We start from the raw sequence: 26,028 nt of genomic DNA on the forward strand, positions 1-26,028 counted from the left end.
TTCAGGGGGGGCTGCCGGGGGGGGGGGCTAATTAAATTTAGTTGAATGGAGTGCTCTGGCTCCTGTTTATGCCAAAACTGTCTCATAAGGTCAATTTCCTCGATAAAAGGAAAACGCTTTGTAGAACCGACATGGGATTCAGGTAGATTTAGGATGTGGGCTCTAGCGTGTGTTGCCACTGAAACTCTACCAGAGCAAGGGTGTAATCCTTAGCCAGCCTTGCCACCAATCTAGTGGTGCTGGGGGGAGGGGGGGATGACAACTACACAGGCAAAAGTATACAGGCGGTCCTGCGGGGGGCAGGATTTAAGGCTAGTTGAGCTCAGCAGAGAGTTTGACAGCAGAGCAACACAGCTGATTCTCCAGGGGCCATGGGAGTGGGGCAGTCCTGACTCCTGGGACCACAGCTCCTCTTCTCCGAAGGCAGGGCCAGCTGACAACCTTTAACCCGGAGGGGAAGGGCTTGCTCCCTGGATCCCCAGTCTTACGGGCCCTGCCTTCTGAGCAGGATGTGTGTCGATGGTGCTCTTGAGACTTGGCAAAGAGACAGAACCGGAGGGGAAAGCGCCTTGCCATAACCCCTCCCCAGACCAATGTTCCATCTAAGCTGTGGAGTCTTGTGAGCAAAAATTGTACTTTGTGAGCTACTGGCATTAAAGTGGTGAGCGAGCAAGTTGGCTGCTGCATGAATTAGTTTGCTCTGGAGCCGTCCTGCCTGAGCGGAAACAAAAATGTGTGAGCCGGAGGCTAAAGAACTGTGAGCCAGCTCACACTCACTCAGCTTAGAGGGAACACTGCCCCAGACAACCGCAGCATCAGCGCTGTGTGCAGCGGCAAGGCCTCTCCAGCTGGGAGAACCCTGGTGGCCACAGATGGTGCCAGCTCCTGCAGAAGCTGCCTTCTTTCAGGTTGGCAGAGCCCTACTCCCTCGGTAGCCTAGAGAAACTGGAAGGAATCGGTGGAGCTCGTAGTGACCTGTGGAAAGATGAATGAGCCCCATCAATCCTCTGCAAGGTTTGGGGCTCCAGCCTTGCCTTCTACAGAGCAAGAGGCATCTGGAGAGCCTTCCCATCCCCACTTGTCGGCTGAACCAAGGTAGGCTGAGACCGTGGGGGGTAAAGGACAAACTCCCTGCTGAGGAGGAATGGCTTGGGGGGGGGGTGACTATTGTTCAGGGAAGTTCCTCCCCTTTTTCTTTTTCGGCTGCAGCCAGGAGAGCTCTTCTCCGTGGCACAGACAGGAATTTAAGTCTGCATGAGGCGTCTGCCAGACAGACACCTCACAGTTGGTCTCTTCAGGCATAGAAAAGGCGAGGCAAGCTACTGGAGGGAGGCGGACCCAACGGAAGGGCCTCAGAAATGGCAGGAAAGGCAGCCATTTGGGGGGAGCCGCTTAGAAGTTTCTCTTTCACTTCCACAGTTTTACAAAATGACGGAGAAGACAGGCCACGCCAGTTCTACTATGGATAGTGTTACTTGTGAATCTGATATCCCCAACTCTCCCTCTTCCAATACAGCAGACATCCAAACATGAGAGCCTTGCAATGGATTTCCTCTGGAGAGGATGCTAAAGTTAACCTTCTTTCATGGATAAAATCTGAAATGAGGAAGGGGTTTAAAAGTCTATGGCAAGCTTCCCAGCAAAGAGATTCCTCTGACTCTTCTCCTGAACATGATAGATTGGATCATAAGTCTTTGGGGGCACAAGAGAGGCAGAGACCACGGCAAGTCCTTCTCTCCCCCAAGAAACAAAAAGGGTAAGAGGGCTTCTAAATTTTTCCGAGAACATAGTCCTCTTTTGAGTGGACAGGAGGATATAACGTCGACAGACTCCTCTTCTGCTAAAGAGGAAGGAGAACTTTCTGAGGAGGAGGCAGAAACTGTACCCACTACCCAATCCAGATTGTTTCTCCAAGAAATTTATAATAAACTACTACCCAGGGTCTTGAGGACACTGGATTTGTCATAGAGAAAGATGATTCAGGCCTTCCGGTTGGTTCAGAAAAGACCATTCTCAAGACAGGGTCTAAGGCAGTTCATGTGCCTCTGCCAGCAGCCTTTTATAACATCATGTAAGCAGAGTGGGAACACCCAGCCAAGCCCAAAACTAACCACCCTGTATTTACAAAGTTTTATTCTCTTATTCCACCCTGTATTTACAAAGTTTTATTATCTTATTCCAGAGGCCTCAAAAAAGATTTAAGATGCCAATAGTGGATGACCCAATCAACTGCCTGACTTCTACTTTGGCCCTACCCATGGAAGCTAATGGCCTTCAAAGAGACCATAGCGATAAGCACATCGGACAGGTCCTGCATAGGGATTTTGAAGCATCAGCTAACTCTCTTTGTGCTTCAGTTACAGGATCACTTTTTGCCAGAGCGGCATATGCGTGGTCCTCCGAATTGGCTAAAGCAGACAGCGATATTCCAAAAGGACTTAAAGATGAGCTTAAAAAAATAGCCCTAGCCACAGCCTTCACAGCGGATGCCTCACTAGATGCCCTCCAGCAATCACCTGGTACAATGGCCTCCAGCGTGACGGCCAGATGAAATACCTAGCTCTGGAATTGGGACGTGGACTCCTCGGCCAGGGCCAAGGTAGAGCAGTGTCCTTTAAGGGAGTCAACCTCTTTGGGGAAGGCCTGGAAAGGTACCTGGTGGAGGACAAAGATAAGAAAAAAGTCCTTCCTTCAAAGAAGAGGGAGGGAAAACTCAAGAAGCAGTTCCAGTCCTTTCGGGACTCCAGACGAGACTCCAGACCAAACTACATCAAATCATTTAGGGAAAATGGCAGTCCAAATACAGGGAGAACAGATCCTCTTCATTCTCCATCAAACAGGGACAAAATTCCAAGGCTGCCAAGAAACCCAATTTGAATGGACTATGCTGAGGGCCCCAGAACCAATGGGATCGGGGGTCGTCTACAGAATTTTGCAGCACAATGGCATCAGACTATAAAAGACTGATGGGTGTTGGACATAGTTTCCAAGGGCTACTCTTTGGAATTCCAAGCCTTTCCACCCAACCATTTCTTAAAAATCTCCAGTAACCAATCAGCTGAGAAACACAGGCTCCTAAAGATGGCCATTCGACATCTTCTGGAGATTGGGGCCATAGAAGTGGTTCCTCATGAGGAATTGACACAGAGAGTATACTCTGTATTCTTCATAGTTCCAAAAAAGAATGGGGATGTCAGAGCCGTACAGGACTTGAAATGGCTGAACAGATTAATTGTAACCAAACAGTTCAAGATGGAAACCTTGAAATGCATTGTGTCTGCCATCCAATGGGGGGGACTTCATGTGTTCCATCAATCTGTCAGAGGCCTATTTGCACATTCCAGTTCAGCAGTCACATCGCAGATTTCTGTTCGCATACATCAGAAACCATTTTCAATATCAGGCCCTTCCCTTTAGCTAGACGTCTTCGCCAAGAGTCTTTACTAAGGTATGAATCACTCTAGTAGCATATCTGAGGGTCCAGGGGACTGCATTGTTCCTGTAGCTAGATGACATTTTGGTCAAAGCGCCGTCATACAACAAAACCTTGGAAGCCTTAGATCTAATGATGAAGGCGCTCAGGGAACACAGTTTCGTAATCAACCTCGGGAAGAGTACGTTAGTGCCAAAACTATCTACCCTTCACTTGGGAGTACTGATCGATATGAGGGAAGACAGTGCTCTTATCCCAAGAGAGACAACAGAAGAGTCTGCGACTATTAATTTGAGTGGCAGAAGAGATGACAGCGGAAGAAGGGAACATCAGTTCCCTGGAAAGAGGGAACATCAGCGTCTTCCAGAACAGATAACCCTGAGTAGTAGACAACCCTGAGTAGTAAAGAAATTGTATACCATCTGCGGAATATCATAGGAGAACGCCAGAGCACTTTGTTAGTCTAATGCTATTATAATGTTATTGTATTGAATTGATTTTAAATGGTTTTAAATATGTTTTATGTTGGCTTATGCCTCTTGTAAGCCGCCCTGAGCCCGCATACGCGGGGAGGGCGGGGTATAAATTGAATTAAATAAACAAATAAATAAATAAATAAATAAGTGATGTTATTAGCCAAACTACTGAGTATGCTAGTGTCATGTCAGGAGGTCCTTCAATGGGCCAGGTTTCATGCTCGCCCAGTTCAGAGGTTTTTATTACTGTTCCAGGACATTATAGCCCACAAAAGGCTACAGAATGTCATTCTTCCAGAGGCCGTGAAACAGGAACTCAGTTGGTGGATGAACCCCTCATGTTTTCTTTCTTTTTTTTAATTGTTTTTTTTTTACTTTTTACATACAGTTACTTTCATTTTATCACATATACACATATATGTTCAGAGTCCAACGTCGTTCTCTAGCCAGTTATACAGTCCTGCCCATCTTTCCATAAATTCCTCTTCGCTTTTCCCTTGTATTATCATATTCAATTTGTCAGTTTCAGCTACTTCTAATAATTTACCTATTACTTCGTCAGTTCTGGGTGTATTATCAAGTTTCCAGTATTTAGCCCATAGTATACTCTGGTTTCTCTTCAGATCGCATAAATCTTTCGCCTTTTAACCCCTCATGTTTTCTCAGAGGTCAATCATTACGGGAACCACAGAGTTGAATGAGAAGCTGCTTCTTCCCCATCCTGAGGGACTCGCTGTCACACAGCACGCCCTGTCCGTGTGGGGGTATGCAAATTCAATAGGGGACGCTGCTAATTTGAAGGGGGCGCTGCCCTCAGCACCCCACCACTGGCTATGGACCTAATAAGTCAATGCAATGGTATGTATGCTCGGACTGCATATATACTATATCTGACTGTATCAATGAATAGACTTCTTTGATGCACACAGTCTGTACATGTATAAAATTACTTCTATAGAAAGTTCACACCAGAAGTATCTTTTTCGAAAACAATTTAAATAGTTTCACAACATATAGCACAACCTTAGAGTAAATAAAAGTGTTCTGTAGTCTCACCAGAAGGCACATGTTGGTGTACAGAATGGACATGTTAAATACAGATGACAAGCAGCTCCATTTAGTCTGAATATCTGAACTTCTGTACATACAGTAATGTGTCTTACAGCTAAAATATAACTGAGTCTGAACGAACCCCATTCACCTACAAAAGTCCTTTTAGAGGCACTTCAGGAATCTCTCAAGTTTACAGATAACTATGGCTCCTTGTAATGCAGCCAGAGGTCACTTCTGAGGATCTCCCAACTTTCAGGAACAACTTTTCCAAGGACACACATAGAAGGTTGCTGTGAGAATCTCTGATAGTCACACAAAAGCCACAAACAAAGCTCTCTGGATCCCTCCCTTTATATCACCACCCCTTCTATTTCAAATAACATTTGCTAATGACAGACATCAGTCTCAATCCTAGACAACCTTGGACATTCACTTACAAGAAAATGCGCTTACCATCCCAGCCTCTAACATATAAAAGTTATCCAGACTACATTACACTGTATTGCAATGTTCAAGCAAATTCTGCACAACTGGTCTGGAAGTTTGCAAGACTGAATATAATACACAGTTACCTGACTTTTTGCACGAATTCTAATGTGTCCTGTGACAGGAGCATCAGGTCCAAGGTGGATTGGTTTTTCGATGCTGACATTTGCAAGTGCATCTTCTCCAAATATAGAGCGTGCGTACAGATTGGCAGCCATAAAGCCGCAATAACCAGAAAGAGCCTAGAGGAACAACAGACATTTCACACACCTTTCAAAGGTAATTCCATTCCCCCCTTTGAACCTTAAACACATCCAAACGGGACTCAAGTTTTAAATCTGAAGCCCTGTTTGTTACAAGCATTTTCAACTGTACATTTTTAAAATGTATATTCTAAAAGTAAAGTACGAGGTCAGTGTGGAAGCACAATTAAATAATTTAAAACTAATATAATCTCCAGTAGAAGTTTATTCAAACAATAAAGGCTATCAAAACAGATCATTCAGTAAAGCGACATATGCCACTTGATGCCAGAGCCACAATTTATTAGCAAGGTTCCTACCTTCTCGGGAGTAAGGCATTTCATATTAGTTGACTTTAGTATATGTTGTAGGTATTCATTCAGATCCACTATGTTTGTGTTCACGGTAACCTTTAAAAATGAAGAAATGTAAGGACTCACATTAAGACATATTGGTATAATCGATATTTCTTACAGGCCTGCCACGCGATATCCACACAGGTTAAAGTCATCTGTGAATTAGAATCTGTGAAGCAGAACCTTTTGATGTTACACACTGTATAATAAAGTGTCATCCAATCAAGGATTGTATGTACCGGTATTTCCAGTACACTGGAATAAACGGGGCAACTCAGAAGTTCTAAGAAAAGCCCAACCATGGGCGTGCAACAGAGCATTCTCAGTGGCATGGAGTGTATACACGAGTTAACAGGCAAGTGGCTCTGCCTTGCAACCGAGGGTTTTATGATTCTGTATTCCTGTTCTGAATCTTTATTGTTCTGACTACGACCAGAAAAATTCTAAACAACAATAATTTATTCAAGAATTGTATCTTCCAGTATAGAACAACTATAAATACTGTATCAGCTCCAATTAACTCCAGCTATTCCCTTATACTGAGGAGCTGCGGTGGCTCAAGTGGTTAAGACGCTGAACTGCAGGCTGTGGAAGGGCAGTAGTTCAGCAGTTCGAGACCCGGGTGCCGCAAGATGGGGTGAGCTTCTGTCTCTAGTTCCAGCTCCTGCCAACCTAGCAGTTCGAAAGCAAGAAACTGCAAGTAGATAAATAGGTACCACTTCGGTGGGAAGGTAACAGCGTTCCGTGCGCCTTGGTGTTTAGTCATGCCGGCCACATGACCACGGAAACGTCTTCGGACAGCGCTGGCTCTTCAGCTTTGAAACGGAGATGAGCACCGCAACCCTAGAGTCGGACTCGACTGGCTTTCGAGCAAGGGAACCTTTACCTTTACCTTTATTCCCTTATATTACAGCTACCACCATCCTTCATAGTTTATACATTCACAATGGTACACTGTACACTCCATGTGCAGGTGACCACTACGGGAGTCAGGCATGCATATATATTCAGCTGCAGGGTTTGCTGATAACATTTAAACGTACCAAATAAGACAATACACAGAACTCACTTTGTTTTCCCATTCAAATTCTGCCCACATCTGACGGAACTCTGCATCAGTACAAGAAGCTGGTTGGATGTAATCCATGATGTCAATGTGTATGTCACTGAGGACAACACAGTTTCTGTCACTGGCTGCTCCAGAAACATCATATACTAAAAAATGAACAGATCAGCAGACACTGAACCAGGTTACACTTCTGAAGTTGCATGAAATTTATAACCCTTCCAATATGGAGCAGAGACATTTTGAAAACAGTATTTCCTACTGTGATAGAATCCACTGATTAAGAATAGTTTTTATTTATTCATTTATTTATTCAATTTATACCCCGCCCTACCCCGCAAGCCGGCTCAGTTCAGATTGTGAAGTGCTTCATTATAATTATATTATTACAAGAACAAGTTAAAACATCACACACTTAACATTCTTGAACTGAAATAAATAAAATACACTGCTTACCAATATTACCAAAAATTATTCCATTCTCTGTCGAAGCTACTTTCACATTAGCCTTAATATTGGCAAAATCATGTGGAGCAAGTGTTAAAGGAGAAGGTTTTTCCACAAGCTTCAAGTCACCTGTTCAAAACAGTTTGAAAAACAATGCTTAACAATGTACAAGAAAAAGGCTGGATCACAGGCACGTATTTGCAGGTGTTTGTGATAGGTTATTTACCTAATGTAGCTAATTCTAGTGTACAGTTCTGCAAAGTATCACCAGTTTGGTTTACTACCAGCACATCCAGTACAATATCATATTGATTGACATGAACATAAGCTTCTGCATAGACTGGATCTGAGAAGCCTGTCAACTGAGTGACCTGTAAAACACAGAGATTAAAAGTTAAGGAGCTAGTGGATGCGGTTGAAATTAAAGAGTGCTATCAAAATGTTTGTTGCTTTGTTTCGTTTTTGCTAACTAGTTAGTCAAATTCTTCTACAGTTCAGACCAGTTTAACTTAGCAACCCAAACAATCAGTTACTCTCAGAGCCAGTTTGGTGTAGTGGTTAAGTACATGGACTCTAATCTGGGAGAACCGGGTTTGATTCCCCCACTCCTCCACTTGCACCTGGCTGGATGACCTTGGCCAAGCTGTAGTTCTGATAAGAGCTGTTCTTGAAAAAGAGCAGTTTCTGTCAGAGCTCTCTCAGCCCCACCTACCTCACAGGGTATCTGTTGTGGGGAGGGGAAGGGAAAGGAGTTTGTAAGCCGCTCTGAGACAGTGAAGGGCGGGGTATAAATCCAATCTCTTCTTCTCTCTAGAGTCAGTTTTTTTAAGTAGCCCTTTTGGGGAAAAGCACTTCCATGGACTAAATTTTCACAAGTCCAATATTAATTATTAGTATTATTCAGTAAAACAATTGCTGTTAAACAGCCAGAATAGTTCAAATCCATCTTCCTGATTCACAGGAATGTATCCCATTTGCAAAATTTCCTCTGAGGCTTTGGTTGCTTGGTTACAAAGTAACAATTATATGTACTAATCTAAGTGCTCTAAAAAACTTCAAGCACTTTTCAGAATCACGATCCAATACAACGGTAACTGAAACATTAACAGCCTAACGGCTTGTTTCATAGAAAGCAGATTAGAATATACAGGAGTAATAGGTCGGTTCTAATTACTTAAAAACAAAGCAAGTAGAAATAGTGCACAAGTTTTGGACACAAAGGTTGTCTGGGAACAATTAGATTTTATATAACCTTATTGAGTTTGGAAGCTAGTGGATCAGCTGCTTCTTTTCTTTGTGTGTTCCCCATTGCTGCTAAAAGGCTCAGCTGAAACTGATCCTCCTTTGAATTCATTTCATTTTTAGCAGTAAGTTGCATAAAGGAAATGGGATCATCTGGCTGAACGGTCACATTCCTTTTCTCAGACTCTTTCTGTGGTGAGAAGGAATAAAAATAAGTTATTCTACTTGTGAGTAACAAAGCAGATCTTTTGTTCAGCTCTCAAGGATTCTTACCTAATTTACAGTGCAATCCTATGCAGAGTTAACACCAACCTAAGCCCACTGAAATCAGTGGGTGTAACTGGAGCAATTCTGCAAAGAACTGCAAGAGTTAGTCAGGACTCAAAGCCCTAGCAATGTACCAAATGTGCCGTCAGAGATTTCACCTTTTGAGAGAGCTTTTCCTCTTCCAGTTTGGCTGATAACATGTGAGAAAGAGACTGCCTACACTCCTTGTTGAAAATGTCATTCATCAGAGGAGAACATTCTGAGAGCACTTTCAGGCACAGAGAAATCCGATCCACATCGTCATCTGTGATTGGCTTCTTGGGAAGAGATGACTTGCCCAAATGGAGAATAGTGGCCATGACCAACATTGCCTCTGCAACAAAAGACTAAACGAGGAAAAGAAGAGAGAGATAATACTACGTTTCCATAATTTCTACATGTTCTAATTCCAATAATCACAAATGGCATTTAAAATCAGAATGAAGCCTGGCAAACGCATTGCGTTTGAAGCTGAAAGTGATTTGTTATCCCGAAACCTAACTACATGGTTCAATGCAAATCAGGTAATCAAGAACTTATGCTAACTCAGGCTCAGAGTAATAGTCAAGAAGTTGTCAATTGATGGTCTGCTCATAAGACCATACTTCATAAGGCACAATTCTGAGATAACTATTTAAAAAAATGTAACTTGCATTTTGTTTCTTCTTATCTTGAAGCAGAGTCACGTAGCGTAAAGCAATCTTGGTCAAAGTAGTGGCAAGGGAAGCGGCAACAAAGAAGTCTCCATCCAACAAGAACCCTCTCAGTGGAGGTCTACAAAGAAAGACAAGTGTGGAAGTCTTAATAGCACTGCCTTAAATCCCTAAAAAGTTCCACTCCAGGCTCATCATACTGCTTGCTCCAGCAGTTAGTATGACCAGATTCCAAAGGAAAGGATTCCGTTTCTCATATCTAAATAGGTTTTAATCAATCAGCTAGCTACACAATGAAGCCAAAGATTCCCATAAATGACAAACAATCAGATTCCAAAGGAAAGGATCCCGTTTCTCATATCTAAATAGGTTTTCATCAATCAGCTAGCTACACAATTAAGCCAAAGATTCCCATAAATGACAAACAAAAGACATTATTATCAAGAAAATGTTAATAAGCGATGATTACCCCACTCCTCCACCCTGCACCAGAAAGGATCAATCCATCAAATAAATTGGGGAGGGAGGGTTTGAGGAAAGAAAAGGAAGGATGAATAGAGGGAACAAGAAAAGGAAGGATGAATAGAGGGAACAAATCCATATGCATAAATGCAGGGATTAAAGTTCTGAATAACTCTGACAAATTATTTTGTTACCACAATCACCTTCAGATTCCAGAGAGTTGGCGATAGATGATTTTCTGTTCTGAACTTACGTCAGTTAAACCCTGATAGTTTCAAGGCTGCATTGGTTAAGTTCATTCTTTGGTTCAGCCTTCTCCAAAATGGAGCAACAGGACAGAATTATCAGCATTTTTAGGACAAACTCTGCATTGGTGCCCCAATTCTGGAATTTGCTCCCTGCAACAGTTTGCCTAGTGGCTGGCTTGTTAAAAGAGTTGGGTGAAACATGTTCCATTTCCCCAGGCATTCTGTTCACCGTGTTCTTCAGTATTATCCCTCTTTATTCTGCAGTCTTACAATTTTATTATTTGGCCTGTTTTGTGATGCTTTAATTCTGCACTCTGCTTTTATTATCCGCAATACTATTTTATTAACTGCCACTGTTTCAGTAGGAAATTATGCTATCTGCTGATGTGAACTGATTTTTTTAGAACATGGATATTTGTTTAATTAGTTTTTGTTTTTAAAAGATATATATATGGAAGAGAGTGTTCTGAGCTGTCTCAGGGGCTCTTTCTAACCGTGAGTATAGACTGTATTTTAAACAAACAAAAAAATTCCAGCTTGTGGCCCATATAATTAATTATACCATTAATCTTCCCACTGAGAAGTAAAATGAGTATGTTGTGATAATTTCATCCCCCGCTAGGAATGAAAACAGCAGTAGTTTCACACTACACATAATACCGTGCTGCAATTTAGGTAACGGTAAACTATCATATGCAATTAAAAGATAAGGAGAACTGAAGTGGGAGACTGTAATTACACACATTTAAATTTGGAATAAATGATACACTCATACCGTACAGATTTATGATCCAGGGCTGTAAGAAACTTTTGTTTCATCTAAAACCTAAACATCTTCCACTGCCTCAATCTAGAGAACACAGAGTGGAAGGGAAAAGCTGCTACTGCTGTTTCAAAAATGCTTGCAGAAGAGTTTGCACAGTGCTCTAACAGGCAGAGGAGCTGCGGTGGCTCAAGTGGTTAAGACGCTGAACTGCAGGCTGTGGAAGGTCAGTAGTTCAGCAGTTCGAGACCCGGGTTGCCGCATGACGGAGTGAGCTCCTGTCTCTAGTTCCAGCTCCTGCCAACCTAGCAGTTCGAAAGCAAGAAATTGCAAGTAGATAAATAAGGACCACTTCGGTGGGAAGGTCACAGCGTTCCGTGCGCCTTGGTGCTTAGTCATGCCGGCCACATGACCACGAAAACGTCTTCGGACAGCGCTGGTTCTTTGGCTTTGAAACGGAGATGAGCACCGCAACCCTAGAGTCGGATTCGACTGGCTTTTGAGCAAGGGAAACCTTTACCCTTACTTTTACTAACAGGCAGATCCTACAGCAGTTCTTATGCTCATGTGAGACTCAGCACAAGCACAGAAACAGCTCTGAATTTAGTTCCACGTTTCTTGTGGCAAGTTCTTGCATTAGCAGAAGACAGCTTCTGCATGCAGAAAGGTGCCTTTGGATTCAGCACAATGGCTTGGCAGATCTCTGTTGACAGAAAGGATTTCCATCAACGGAATGAGACTTCTTGCCCCCCCTGCCCCCACCCCGTAACAGATACAATAAAGGAGCTATTGGTGAATAAAATTACGAAAAAAAGGACAAATTAAGGAAAGAGCCTCCTTTATATTTTTAAGGCTAGGCACATTTCTACGAGCAACATATTATTTAAATAATGACAATAACCTGACCTGTATTCAAGGTCAAAAATCTCGATGTTAAGCCATTTCTGCATACTAATACAAAAGAGGGGTGATTACACAGAAATATTGCTTCTGGGTCTCAAAATGGAAGAAGTTAATGTATCGAAAAAGACATTGTTATGGTATTTGATTACAACTGCGAGAATGACATTTGCACAATTTTGGAAACAAGATAAAGTACCAGAGGTATGGGACTGGATTAAAAAAATGCTCTTTATAGCAGAAATGGATAAATTGACAAGAAAACTTAATGGTAAAGAAGATGAAGAATTTTATGAAGAATGGAAAGACTTTAAAGACTATGTAGAAGAAAAATGGGACGCAAAAAACACTTTGATAAGTTTTAATAATTATTAGAATGGACTATGGGAAAATAATTTACTAAAATGATGTATCTAAGTAAAGCTACCTGAATAAGAAGTTATAATATGTAGAGGATTAAGCTGAAAATAAGTTAAGATAATAAGGGGGAAATCGCACTGTGGGAAGCCATGTAACGGGGGGAGGGGAGTTAATTGAAAATGGATATATAAAAATGAAATAATTTGAATGAATGAATGTGATGATGTATCCTAAGAATAAAATTGTTAAAAAAAAAAAAGAGGGGTGATTACACATGAAACGGAAGGTTATACATGGTCTTGTGGACTATCCCTAATTTCTAAAACTCCTCATTTGCTTGTATGACTTAGGCTGTTATTGCATTTCTACAGTATAAGGTAAGGAATAGTCTCAAGGAAAAGTTTCACATAAAGCTGTCTTTTACTCCCACAATGAATCTGAGAGTTGAAAACATCTGAAACTGGACCAGTCAAAATTACTGTGTTAGAGAAGACCCCGGGGGCGGCGGCGGGGGGGGACGGACACTAATCACAAGGAACAAAAGCTTCCCCAGAGGCAAACAGCATCTCAAGCCTGGCCACACAAAATCAGTCACCCCACCCTAACAGAATTAGCTGGCCTCAAGCTGGAAATTACAGCTTGTTTTTCAGAAGCAGCTGGGACCATAAGTGCATGCTTTTCATAAGCAACTTTGCTCGAGCTCGAAACAACTGTTTGCTTTGTAGAGGCACTAAATATGTGCCTTGGACTACTGCAGACAAGATTCTCTAATGACTCGGCAGAACTCACTGCCAACTCATAGACAGCCTGTCTGAACTTACTGACTGCTGCCAGCAGTGTGCTTTTGGGCTCCTGATGTCTGATAAAAGACCAAAAACTGTCAGTATTACGCGGTGTAAGCCCACAGCAGACCAAACATGGGTGCAAGGAGATCCAATAAAGACTGGAGTCTTTCAGGCTTATGTACAAATAATATACAGTTTATTATACAAGCCTCTCACCAAATCTTTATACTGAGCGACATAATGCTCCGCTGACACTCGCATTCCAAGAAGGAATGAATACTACAGTTCTTCACTGAATATATACATCCATTGGCCAATCAGAGCCAATGCTGAGTCACTGTGACTCAGTGCTAATTAGCTCTAGCAATGACCAGCTGGAACTAGTTTGAGCCAGCTCCTGTAACTCTTAGAGCTGTCAGCTCCTGTCAGTTAGATGCCTATGATCTACAGCATGACTTAACATTACATGGAATACTGACAAAACCCCCCATAGGAACTGTACAATAAGGGTTTGTCTTTACTAATACTTGGTCAGCACTGGGTGTATCTTGCTGCATTTTTTTTTTAAAAAAATCCCTCTATTTGAGTTCTCACACAGAAACAACCTGTTACAATCTGTACAGGTAAGTGTCGTGACTGGGAGATCACCTGATCAGAGAGGATGCACTAACACAGAGCACAAAGGAAAGCATTGGGTACAGCTGAGACACAAAGAAACATAAACCGGGCTCTTTTTGTAGCAAGAACTCCTTTGCATATTAGGCCACACGCCCCTAATGTAGCCAATCCTCGAAGAGCTTACAGAGCTCTTCTTACAGGGGCTACTGTAAGCTCTTGGAGGATTGGCTACATTAGGGGCGTGTCGCCTAATATGCAAAGGAGTGCCTGCTACAAAAAGAGCCCTGAAACAAAAACTCATTGGTAGTGATTCTACTTTAAAGAGGCAGATTCTTGGGGGGAGGGAGGGGAAGAGCACGTGAGACATGTTTGTTCTTCATAAAATAAACACTGGAAGCAAACACAAAAGTGTAATCTAATCACCTGTCTTCTTCCTTTTTGGCAGGCCTGGAACTACTAAGGGCGCTCTGTGTAGCATAGGTTCCCATTTCAGTAACCAGTTTTTGGGCAGGGCCCACAGTGATTTCCTCTTCAGGTTTCACGTCACCAGCTTCTTTCTTGATTTCAGATTCTACTATTGGGATCTGAGGATGAATATGCAGCAATACATTTTAATCAATAATGCAAACTGCCATATAAACCTATCAGTACGTAATAACCAGTAAACACATCGGTCTTCTCCAGATTGTCTCAGATTTGCCACAGAAAATCTAAATGCAATTATGTTGCACTGTAAGCAGGGCAATAAGATAAATAATACACAGCATTAATACAGAGTGTTTCCCACGCCCTGAGCCTTCGGGGAGGGTGGGGTATAAATCTAAATAAATAATAAATAAATGCCCAAAGTACGTCCTACAGATGATCTTGCTTTCATTCCTATGCTGGCCCTGTAGATTGGGGGGGGGCCCTGAGAGAGAGACTGGCTTGCCTAAAATCTCCTAAGAGTTTATTTTATTTATTTTATTAGATTTATATACCTCCCTCCCCAGAAAATCCTAGTGTAAAAATACATCAACGCTGTCTCTGGATTATATAACAATGTTTCAAAATTGGATCTTCCTCAGGAAATATTAAAAGGTAAAGGTTCCCTTGCTCGAAAGCCAGTCGAGTCCGATCTCAATAAGTATTCAGGCTCAAATATGCTGCTAAGCTTCTGATGGATCCCAGGTGTCTCCTAAATGCTTTCTGTATATTATTTTCTTATGATTTGAAGGAATTTGTTCATTATGTTGCAGTGCTTGTTGACAATAATATCCAGAAAGCATTTTCTTTGCAAGTCTTGTTGACTGCCTGATTTGTGGGTCAGATTCTCACGACTGTTTTCTTTACATTTGATCTTCTTCCCTTATCACTATTTGCCATAAAATTACCATTTATTTCATGATTTATTAATCAGAGTACCAAATATTACTTCAGTAGTGATGCTTTGAGTCAGTATCTATTTATGTTATTTGTAGTCCACCTTTCTCACTAAGTTTCAAGGTGGATTACATTGTGTAAGTCAAATACAACCAACAGGATGGGGTATCCAACAAATAGTACGATAGGGTTTTGATTGTGGAAATTACTAAACTGTTATTAGCATGGTATTTTTTTTCATTTCAAAAGTAAATAGTATAAAATCACATCCTCAAGAACGCAGTAACCACAACTGATCTCAAAATGCTACACTGCCTTTCACAGGTGTATTTTTCTTTTTTGAACTGTACAAAAAAAGCCCACAATACCTTTTTATGGATAATACATACCTCCCCTAGTGATCGACGAACTTCCGTCATTACACTTTGTATATCTTCCTGTGTACTGCAGTATTCTCCCAGAATCCAAAGCGCTCCTCGATAAATTCTACAAAGCAAAGTGAGAGGTCAGCCTCACTACTGAAAGGGAAGGATTTCTTTTGTACCCTAATAGACGACAAGCAAAGCAGCAGCCATCTCAGCTGAAAGGAGCTATGTCAAAGCCTGTGGAAAGTATATATTACTAAGGTGAGCAGCAAATTGCACCTCTATTTTTTGCCAGGGGCAAGCAGCAATTTGCCCGCTGGCAAGCAGAAGAGAGGCAGAACTTTGTCCTCCTTCCACCATCCTCTCTTTGCCAAAAGCAGAAAAAAGACCTATGCAGGGCTCTTTTTGTAGCAAGAACTCCTTTGCATATCAGGCGACACGCCCCTAACGTAGCCAATCCTCCAGGAGCTTACAGAGCTCTTCTTACAGGGCCTAATGTAAGCTCTTGGAGGATTGGCTACATTAGAGGTGTGTCGCCTAATATGCAAAGGAGTTCCTGCTACAAAAAGCGCCCTGCGGAATTTCAGGGATGCATCACAGGCCTTTAGGAGAGGAGTTCTGCAGAGGCAAATCTGGCATCCGTGGAAAGGAAACAGAGAAACAAGAATATACAAATGGGTAAGCAGTCACTAATAACAAGGACATAACTGGGCTAACCTTTTAAACTTTGTTTGGTGCCATACCATGCTCCCCAAGATAGCACATGTCAAATCTCAATCCACGCACCTCAATTTCCCTAGCAGTTTCTCCTTCAACAACTTAAACTGCTTTTTCAGTTTTGAAAAGCAAGATTCTTAGTTTCCAGTAAGACAAATCTTGGAAGATTTCTGGATCACACCATGTTACACCAAGTACATTAACAGTATAGTTTAACATTATTAAGCACCCTTGATTCACAATATGTTCATTTTTTATTCAAGAGCCGTCAACTGTTGCTTCAGTGATCTTTTTAACACAGTCATGGGTTAATGTCATTATCCTGTGACGTCTGACCAAGACTAGATCATCAATGCTACTGTATGATAAATATGAAGGCAACACAGTTGACAATTACAGATATAAGCACTGAGACTGACGCCAACAGTTGAACTGAGTTCGAAGGAATGCATATTTTTTAGAATTTTGATCCAAGTCAATGGCACGCAGATAATGTCCCCCATATCAGTAACTCTAGAGATATAACCACCCTTTAATTAATTATAAGGAGTAGGACATTATTGAGTTGCATGTTCAACATACTTGACAGATTTAATAGCATGGAATACTTCCAGCATCTTCTCTACGATAAGTAATCTGAGATTATCAAAACGCTGGATGGCTTCACGCACGAACTCCAACAAATCGGCAGCTGCAGCTTCGTTGTAATCGCTGAGGAACTCCATCAACTAGGAGAAGAGCAAATACGAACAAACTGTGGCATCATACAATTTGAAAGAGACACTAACCATCGCAGAAAGGCGAGAAATGAAAACAAATAAGATCTCTATCAGAACCACTGTGAACTTCACTGATCTTTTGGGCTCAAGTTTTCCTGACACATCTGTCTCTGACCATTGTTTGACACAACAAACTGAACAAGGGGATGTTTCGGAATCATTCACCAGTATTTTCTCATTGCACAGCCTCCTCTAAAATTGACAGACCTGTGCAAGGGTGCAGAAGGTAAATAACCTGTATATCAGAAATTCCCAGGAAACTGAACCTTTTGCTTATCTGTAAAACTTCTCTTCACCTTTTTTATAACTGAATTTAACAATTCATACAGTTGTCTAACCATATTATACATACAGTTTTAAGTCTTATATGCTGCTGCTTTCTCCTTCAAGTTTGCTTCTATACAACTATCGTTTTTTCTTTCCCCTTTTTAATAAATAAGGTAAAAGGTAAAGGTTTCCCTTGCTCGAAAGCCAGTCGAATTCGACTCTAGGGTTGCGGTGCTCATCTCCGTTTCAAAGCCGAAGAGCCAGCGCTGTCCGAAGACGTTTCCGTGGTCATGTGGCCGGCATGACTAAACACCAAGGCGCACGGAACGCTGTTACCTTCCCACCAAAGTGGTACCTATTTATCTACTTGCAATTTCTTGCTTTCGAACTGCTAGGTTGGCAGGAGTAAATAAGAAACAACAGCTAATTTACAAATCAGTTAAACTAATCTGGGCTAGGAAAAATGTTTTACAGGCAACTATTTAACGTAAACAAAGGCAAAGATCTCCAAGAGACTTACTCAGAATTAGTCCTGAACTACAAGGTTAATCCAGGCTAAATTTATAGACACAAACTGTAACAAGAATTTTGGAATAGCGAAAATGAATGCATTATTTACTTACCACAGGAATAACATTTGCAGCCATGTCAGGGAACCGAACGCTACAAGAATGTAATGTGCGAACAAGTAACTGTCTGTATTTATCCGTGTCTTCATGCTCTGTCACATTATTTGTTTTAATCACTTCTTTCTTTAAAACTATCACCAGCTAAGGAAAAGAGGGGCAGGGGAAAGAACCGTTACCAATTATTATCAATTACGTGCCTTGATGAAGCAAAGAAATAAAAAAAGAACTTTTATTTTACCTCTTCTACATTTCTGGAGGATACAAGATCGAGCGCCAGCTGCAGGGTCTTTTTGCGCACTTCCAGATCTGGAGTGCTCAAAACTCTCAGTATGTCCATTACCAGATCCTGTAACAAAATACATTTTATTTGTAATCAGTTTTAAAAAGTGCACTTGTTTTTTTCTGCAAGATTAAGATGACAGTTTTTGAACATTAAAAGGAATTAACAATGCAAAAGGGAACTTTAGTTGTTGTAGATTTTCCGGGCTGTATGGCTGTGGTCGTGGCATTGTAGGACCTGACGTTTCTCCAGCAGCTGTGACTGGCAACCTAAGAGGTATAACACAGAAAGATGGAGTACTCTCTGTGTCTCACATTGACAAAGAGAGTACTCCATCTTTCTGCGTTCGCCAGCTGCTGGCGAAACATCAGGTACTACAATGCCAAGACCATGGCCATACAGCCCGGAAAATCTACAACAACTAATGAATTCCGGCCGTGAAAGCCTTTGACAACATATCAAAAGGGAACTGTCTTCCATACAGCTATGGGGAAACTATGTGATGCAGAAATGCACGTAACAAAGTACAGATTTAAAAAGGAAAGAAATGCAGCCTTTGAAAATGGAGTTTTTGAATGGGAGACAGGCTGCCTTTTCTACAGGATGTTTCCCCGCTCAAACTGTCTTTTCCCTTAAGCCCTTTTTCCTCCTGCAGTGTTCCAAGTGCATAAACAAACATCAAAAACCTCCCACAGCAGAACGCAGTTGAGAAAGAGGTTGAGTGAACAAAAAACAAACAAACCCAGGCATTAGAGAGGGTTGAGAATCCCCTTTCGGCCTTTCCCAAAAGTATTTTTCATTTATAAAAAAAACTAAGGTTTCATGACACATGAAATATGTAGTTGCCCCCGTACTGTTCAGGTTGACCCACCAAGACAGTTAGATGTGTTATTGCAGATCCAAAAATACAACAAAACCATATGTACTATCTGATTAAAAAGGTAAAGGTTCCCTTGCTCGAAAGCCAGTCTGATTACCATAACATCATATTGCTGTAATTGTATTTTACTGCTTCCTTACTTGTAAAACTCTTTCGTGAGCAGGGTGATCCTTGAGTTCAATCAAGCGATCCAAGACAATAAGCTTCACATTATTGTCACTTTCCTTAATAATCAGGTCAATGTAACATTGAGCTGCTGCCTTAAATTAAAAGAATGAAGATTCTCAATTGCAGTATATTGAAAGCATCAAAACAGGGAAAATAAAGCAGGTGACAGAAGCAAAGTGTTCCATTAGTTAAGAAAAAGATTTTTTTTTTTTCAGTAACTGCAATTGCATTTCCCATTTCAGACTTAAACATAAGGATGTGCAGTGAGAACTGCAAGGAGCATTAAACACATCCCTAATCGATTTATGAAACATTACAGATTCCTAGTTTTAGGGGGGAAATCACCAACCACCTCTAAACTAGTAGAAATTTTACAAACCAAAATCCAGTGATCAGCAATTTAAATCGGCTTCCTTGTATTTTAACCTGGAGCACTAGCAAGCAGCTGAAAAAGGGCTGCCAAATCTCTAGTGACCACTAAGTGTTTACGTATTAATTAAAAATAAAATGATTGTTCACACTATGTTCATAACCACCTGCCAATCAAGAGACAGAACTCCGAAAACTTTGAAGAACTCTGAAGAATTCAAATTGGCCTCCTTGCATCCTGACCTGGAGCACTAGCATACAACGGAGAAATGTCACCAGATCTCTAATAAGCACTATCCAAGTGTTTGCATATTAATTTAAAATAAAACAATTGTTTATGTAACGCTCGTATCCTGTTCATAGCCATTTGCTAATCAAGAGACAAGACAGTCCTAACAATTTTTAATTCACAAATCTTAAATCCGTAATACTAAATGTATTCTACAGTTCAGGATAGCATGACAATATTTTATAAAGTCAGAATTCATTTCAGTACCTTGATTGCTGTTGGCGCACTGGAGAGTGTAACTAATGTACCTGCTGCTTCGTATTTCACTGCAGGACTTGAAGACTGCAGCAAATTGTAGATACAGCGAATAAACCGTGCTCTTTCTGATGGATTAGCATGACAAACCTAGATGAGAAAGCAAGGTTATAAACAGTAGGGGCAGAACGAGCATTTTTAAAGGGAAAAATCCAGTTAAGCTGTTTAGCCCTCCAAATTACCATACACTACAGTAAGCAGTGGAACCTAGGATAGTAATAATGCAGTAAGCCCACAAATATATTAAAAGTAACCAAAAAAAAGTATATCACTGATACAAGTCTCTTTCAAAATGTGTCATATTAGAGAAAACAATGGGTTGGATCCAGGGGTCATTTCCTGCAGGAGCGCACAGGAGCGGAGCTCCGGCAGTAAAGAGCCCAGGGGGCGGGCACACGCAACAAGCCCCACCCCCTGCTCCCAGCCCTCCAAATTACCATACACTACAGTAGGCAGTGAAACCTAGGATAGTAGTAATGCAGTAAGCCCACAAATATTTTAACAGTAACAAAAAGAAGTATATCACCGATGCAAGTCTCTTTCAAAATGTGTCATATTAGAGAAAACAATGGGTTAGATCCAGGGGTCATTTCCTGCAGGAGCGCACAGGAGCGGAGCTCCGGCAGTAAAGAGCCCAGGGGGCGGGCACACGCAACAAGCCCCACCCCCTGCTCCCAGCAGCCCTCAGTCAGAGTTTTTCTACTAAATGACCCCTGGTTAGATCTAAAGCTCTGCAAAAGAGTTCTGCTTGTGGAACAATTATTCCCCCCCTCCCAATTCCCCCTTTGCATCCCTCCATAACTTGTGAAAAGTGGCTTCTGGGGGCCAGAGGAGCCTTGGTAACAGCATGGAGCATAATATGGGGATGGGTAGTAGGGGGAAATTGGTGAATATCCCATCACCTCACAAGCTAAAGAATCTCCTCTTGTGAAAAGATGAAGATCTAAACCACTTTAAAAAAATCTGGCCTAATGGGTTCTAGTCCACTAAAGCTTCTGCCCCAATCTCTTTTCCAGTCTTCCAAGGATTTAACCAAACTACAGGAAGGACAAAAGTTCACTTAAATGTCTGGTTTAGACTACACTTTGTTCAGAGAGAATGTATGTTTCTTTGTTTCCTGTACCTTGTAGATTAGTTCCACAATAACCAGCTGGAGAATGTCACCAAATGTCTGGACTTGATCAATGCAGGTACTCAAGTAGTCCAAAGCTCGATCCTTCAGAAATAAACAGGAACATATTTTTAAGTATGAGCTTTGCTATTTCATAATCCTTAAATATTTAATCACTATTTATTCTACCAGAGGCTTTTCAGTCTACCTTTGCAATCAGTAATTAGTATCAAACCAGTAAAACAGAATTCAAAATGAGGGACAATTTGCAGGCCATTGTTTTTACCTGATCTGCATGAATTAGCATCATGAAGGCATTTCTTTTGCAACTTGCATCCTTCTCGTTCACCAGAAAATCATGGATCAGTTCAGGGGCATCAGGTATTAGATGTTCAAAGTTTCTTTTAAGAGAGAACAGATAACGGTAACAATTGTAACGCTCAATATCCCCACAACTAAAGTAGTACATATGAATACTGCAGCACTCATTGCTCACTCTTTCTGTGTGCTTGAACACAAGCAAGGTTTATTTTATTATATATCCTTCCTGCAGGAATAAACTATTAACTCTCCTCTAAAATAGTAAGTGAAGAGGATTATTAATAGGGTGAATCTTAGCAATGAAATTATACCAAAGCTATGGCAATGAGTAGGGATGGGCACAAACTGAACCATGAAGCAAAACTCATCATGAATTTTGCCCTGTTCGTGGTTCGCAAACTGAAAGTTGTGATGGGTCTACAGTCACAAGCTTCCACAAACATTTAAAACAGTTTGTGGTGATTCATGGATAGAGCAGAAAGCAGGAGTTTTAAGGGACTCCAAATCCTTTTATACCCCTACTTCCTGTTCCCCGCAAAAGCAACAAAAACAGCTGAGCAACGGGAGGCGTCTCTCCATGGCTCAGCTGTTTTTCAGGTTGTCTTCTGCAGATTGTCTTCTATATAAGACAGCCTGAAACAGCTGAGTAGTGGGGAGCAGACTGCTTCCCATCACTCAGATGTTTTCAGGTTTTCTGCAAACCCCATTTAAAGGGACTGTGGTCCCTTTCACCAGGGTTTGCAGGGCCACAAAACATGAACCAGTTCAGCTTGTGAACGAATCTCCCAGTTCAGTGTTTGGTTTGTGCCCATCCCCAATGATGAGGCGTTTTCCTGGTTTGTGCCCATCCCCTAATGAAGAGGCCACAATGCAAACTCCTTGTGATCAGCAGGGCTTCCAAGGCTTGCATCAAAGCATCTCAATGCCCTGTTCGAGAAGGCTGCCGTGGTTTTTAAAACAGTTTCTAATATAGTAAGATGAGCTGTTAATGAAAAGCAGCACACAGAGGGGTCTTCTGGACTATAGTTTCCATTAAACTTAACACGCAACAAAATGCTTGTATTAAATTCTTTCTTAAATCTTAGATAAACCGACATTCTTGGAGACCAAAAATAACCTTAAATAAATGGTTCTTAACACACAACTGGTCACAATGACTTGGCACTAGTTTATATCTTGGCAGGCCCAGGCTACACATAGAGGAACTACACTTTGATTGATAATTGGAAGTATTAAGATATTGGCTCACAACACCAGACATAAAACAAAGAAGCTTTCATAATATGGCAATTAACTATTCTTCATCCTAACAAAACTTCATCTCTCAGCTGTACAGATGTGTACTTGTGAAGAGATATTTGCAGAACAGATAGCAATACGATTGTAACAGGCATCATTAGGATCAAATAACCACAGTTTTTCATAACCAATTCCATCACAGATGCACAAAACTAAATTAAGCTCACTCTCAAATAATAGGTCAATGTAGCATAAGCAAAAGAAACAGAAGAAATTATTTAATCACTGCATTCTTTGCCAGAAGTAGCAACCAAATTCCAATCATATAATTGTAACAGATAACATTATGTACTGTTTAAGGATTTTCAGTTTATAAATGATAAGATTTTAATATTTTAGTACTGATATTAGAATTTGATATTTGATCACTTTTTTCCAGATAATTTGGATGAAAAATAAAAATAGAAATCAGTACTGATCATTATTAAATGCCCAAGTACTGCAAAATCAAGTTCTGGTATCATTAAATTAACTTGTTAAGAGAGCCCACAATCACCATTGCAAATAGGCCTAATACACTGAACAGGAAGTAATGGAAACATTAAAATGAATTTTGCCTTGACCATCTTTAGGTTATCACTTGGGAATTCACCAGTGTAATATACAATTCAGATTTTGAGACTTTGGTAATTTCACAGAATTTACCTGTAAATGGTATAGATTGCAAGGACTGCATTTCTGCGCACATAGCTATGACGATGTTCCAGACATGCACGAATAGCTGGCATCAAAGGTTCCAGTAGCTCTGCTTCTTTGAGCTTGCAGAGAAACCGCAGAGTAGAGCCTCGAATAAATTCATTTGGATGTTGAAGATCCTGGCCAATGAAACCAACATCTTATTTTCCGGAAATCAAGTGTTAGGTTTCACTTTTTCTAAAGTTATTAAGCCTCCTAATTTGAAGAGGCAATGCAATTTAAAATGAACACTCCTTATTACAACAAAGATATGACTTACGATCAAAACAGCAGCTTTTCAGGAGAAGGATACAGATGTTGTGGCTGGGGAAAATCTGTACTCTCCCCTCTGAAGAGAAATTGCTTTCTTTCATGCAACAGAATTTTGGATCCAATTTTGGATCCTTTCATGCAACAGAATTTTGGATTTGTGTATTAAGATGAGAATTTATATTTTATATTTTACATACTTTTTATTTATATTTTACATACTTTCTCTTCTCTTTATATTTTACATACTTTCTCTTACAAGTCTAAAAAGCCTTAGTTTATTTATTTATTTATTTAATTCCATTTCTACCCCGCCCTCCCCGCACGCAGGCTCAGGGCGGCTTACAAGGCACAACGGGATAATATAATAATCCATGCATGATAAACTACCAGTAAGGTAAAGGTTCTCTTGCTTGAAAGCCAGTCGAATCTGACTCTACGGTTGCGGTGCTCATCTCCGTTTCAAAGCCAAAGAGCCAGCGCTGTCTGAAGACGTTTCCGTGGTCATGTGGCCGGCATGACTAAACAACAAGGCGCACGGAACGCTGTTACCTTCCCACCAAAGTGGTACCTATTTATCTACTTGCAATTTCTTGCTTTCGAACTCCTAGGTTGGCAGGAGCTGGAACTAGAGACGGGAGCTCACTCCGTCATGTGGCACACTCGGGTCTCGAACTGCTGAACTACCGACCTTCCACAGCCTGCAGTTTAGCGTCTTAACCACTTGAGCCACCGCAGCTCCTAAACTACCAGTAACCTGCTTTTATCTCCAATGGGGACTCAAAGTGGCTTCCAACATAATTCTCCCCTCTTTCCAGTTTATCCTCACGACAACCCTGTGAAGTAGGTTAGGCTGAGAGAAGGAGCCAGACAAAGGTCAGGCAGTGAGCCTCCATGGCAGACTGGGGATTTGAACATGGGCCTTCCAGACCCTAGTCCAACACACTATCCACTATACTACGCTGGCTCTCTATGTAATTATCCACTTAGTACATTTTTATCCCACCCTTCCCTCAAGGAGTTCAAGGCAGCATATATGGTTCTCCTTCCTCATTCTGTCCTCTCAACAACCCTGTAAAGTGGGTTAGGCTGAGAGACCCAAACTCCCCAAGTAAGTTTTATTACAGAGTAAGGATTTGAACCTGGGTCTCTCAGATCCCAGTCCATCTCTTCACTATCACACCACAGTGGCTTTCACACACATTGCTGCTATTTAGCACTGTTCGTGTGAATTGTGGTCATCTCCATTACAGGCTTGGATCCACTTGCACAGGCAGGGTGGTCCTTCGTTTCTTTCCAGGCTGCAACTGGCTATGAAAGTTGCTTGACAGCATCAGGGAGTCCTCCAGAGCAGCAAGCAAGGCAACTCCAAGGGAAGGGCAGTGACACCACTCACACACACACACACACACACACACACACACAAGGAGAAATCACTTGTGCAGAGGGATTTTTGGATCCAAGTTACTGTCTTGTACTTTGATAACCCCCATGAAGCAGTTTATTATACAGCTCCATTTTACAAAATGTATCTGAGAAAGTGACGTGCCCAAAAGCTGTCCAGATAGAATATTTATTACACACATGAGTTCGCTGCCTTTTAAGAAGGCATGAACAGCATGGACGGCTTCAAAAGGGAATTAGATAAGCATATGGAGCAGAGGTCCATCAGTGGCTATTAGCCACAAGGTATAGATAGGGGCTCTGGGGCAAGTGATGCTCTGTCTTCTTGGTGCTGGGGGGGGGGTCAACAGTGGGAGGGCTTCTAACGTCCTGGCCCTACTGGTGGACCTCCTGATGGCACTGGTATTTCTGGCCACTGTGTGACACAGAGTGTTGGACTGGATGGGCCTTTGGCCTGATCCAACATTGGCGTCTCTTATGTTCTTAAGAAGAAAAAATCAACAAGAACTTGGGCTGAAATCCTAACAGTTCCACATAACACCACAAGGATGGTTCCTAATGTCAATCATCAGAATTCAACTGATAAAGACTTCCCTGCTTCCATCTCCTGAACCTCCCTCCCATTCTTCTACCAGCAATAAAAGCACATTCAGGAACAGTGTGTATATTGGGGGGGGGGAGAGGAAGGGAAT

General features: G+C 41.4%; 1 protein-coding gene across 1 annotated transcript in view; it reads right to left on the reverse strand.

Moving 5' to 3' along the window:
• Nucleotides 1-26,028, reverse strand: part of COPB1 (coatomer protein complex subunit beta 1) — a 38,502-nt gene that overhangs the window by 3,214 nt on the left and 9,260 nt on the right. The window contains exons 4-21 of the mRNA XM_015414855.1: nt 23,633-23,802; nt 21,654-21,768; nt 21,380-21,472; nt 20,209-20,346; nt 19,316-19,435; nt 18,254-18,361; nt 18,010-18,156; nt 16,923-17,068; nt 15,648-15,744; nt 14,320-14,480; nt 9,761-9,881; nt 9,227-9,454; nt 8,812-8,991; nt 7,786-7,930; nt 7,569-7,688; nt 7,116-7,261; nt 6,011-6,100; nt 5,535-5,690 (exon numbers count right to left, since the gene is read on the reverse strand). Coding sequence (XP_015270341.1) covers nt 5,535-5,690; nt 6,011-6,100; nt 7,116-7,261; nt 7,569-7,688; nt 7,786-7,930; nt 8,812-8,991; nt 9,227-9,454; nt 9,761-9,881; nt 14,320-14,480; nt 15,648-15,744; nt 16,923-17,068; nt 18,010-18,156; nt 18,254-18,361; nt 19,316-19,435; nt 20,209-20,346; nt 21,380-21,472; nt 21,654-21,768; nt 23,633-23,802 — 2,481 coding nt within the window. The remainder of the gene's footprint in view (nt 1-5,534; nt 5,691-6,010; nt 6,101-7,115; nt 7,262-7,568; nt 7,689-7,785; nt 7,931-8,811; nt 8,992-9,226; nt 9,455-9,760; nt 9,882-14,319; nt 14,481-15,647; nt 15,745-16,922; nt 17,069-18,009; nt 18,157-18,253; nt 18,362-19,315; nt 19,436-20,208; nt 20,347-21,379; nt 21,473-21,653; nt 21,769-23,632; nt 23,803-26,028) is intronic.

The sequence above is a fragment of the Gekko japonicus genome, unplaced genomic scaffold (genome assembly GCF_001447785.1).
Source record: "Gekko japonicus isolate JY-2015 unplaced genomic scaffold, Gekko_japonicus_V1.1 scaffold2335, whole genome shotgun sequence".
Lineage (NCBI taxonomy): Eukaryota > Metazoa > Chordata > Lepidosauria > Squamata > Gekkonidae > Gekko > Gekko japonicus.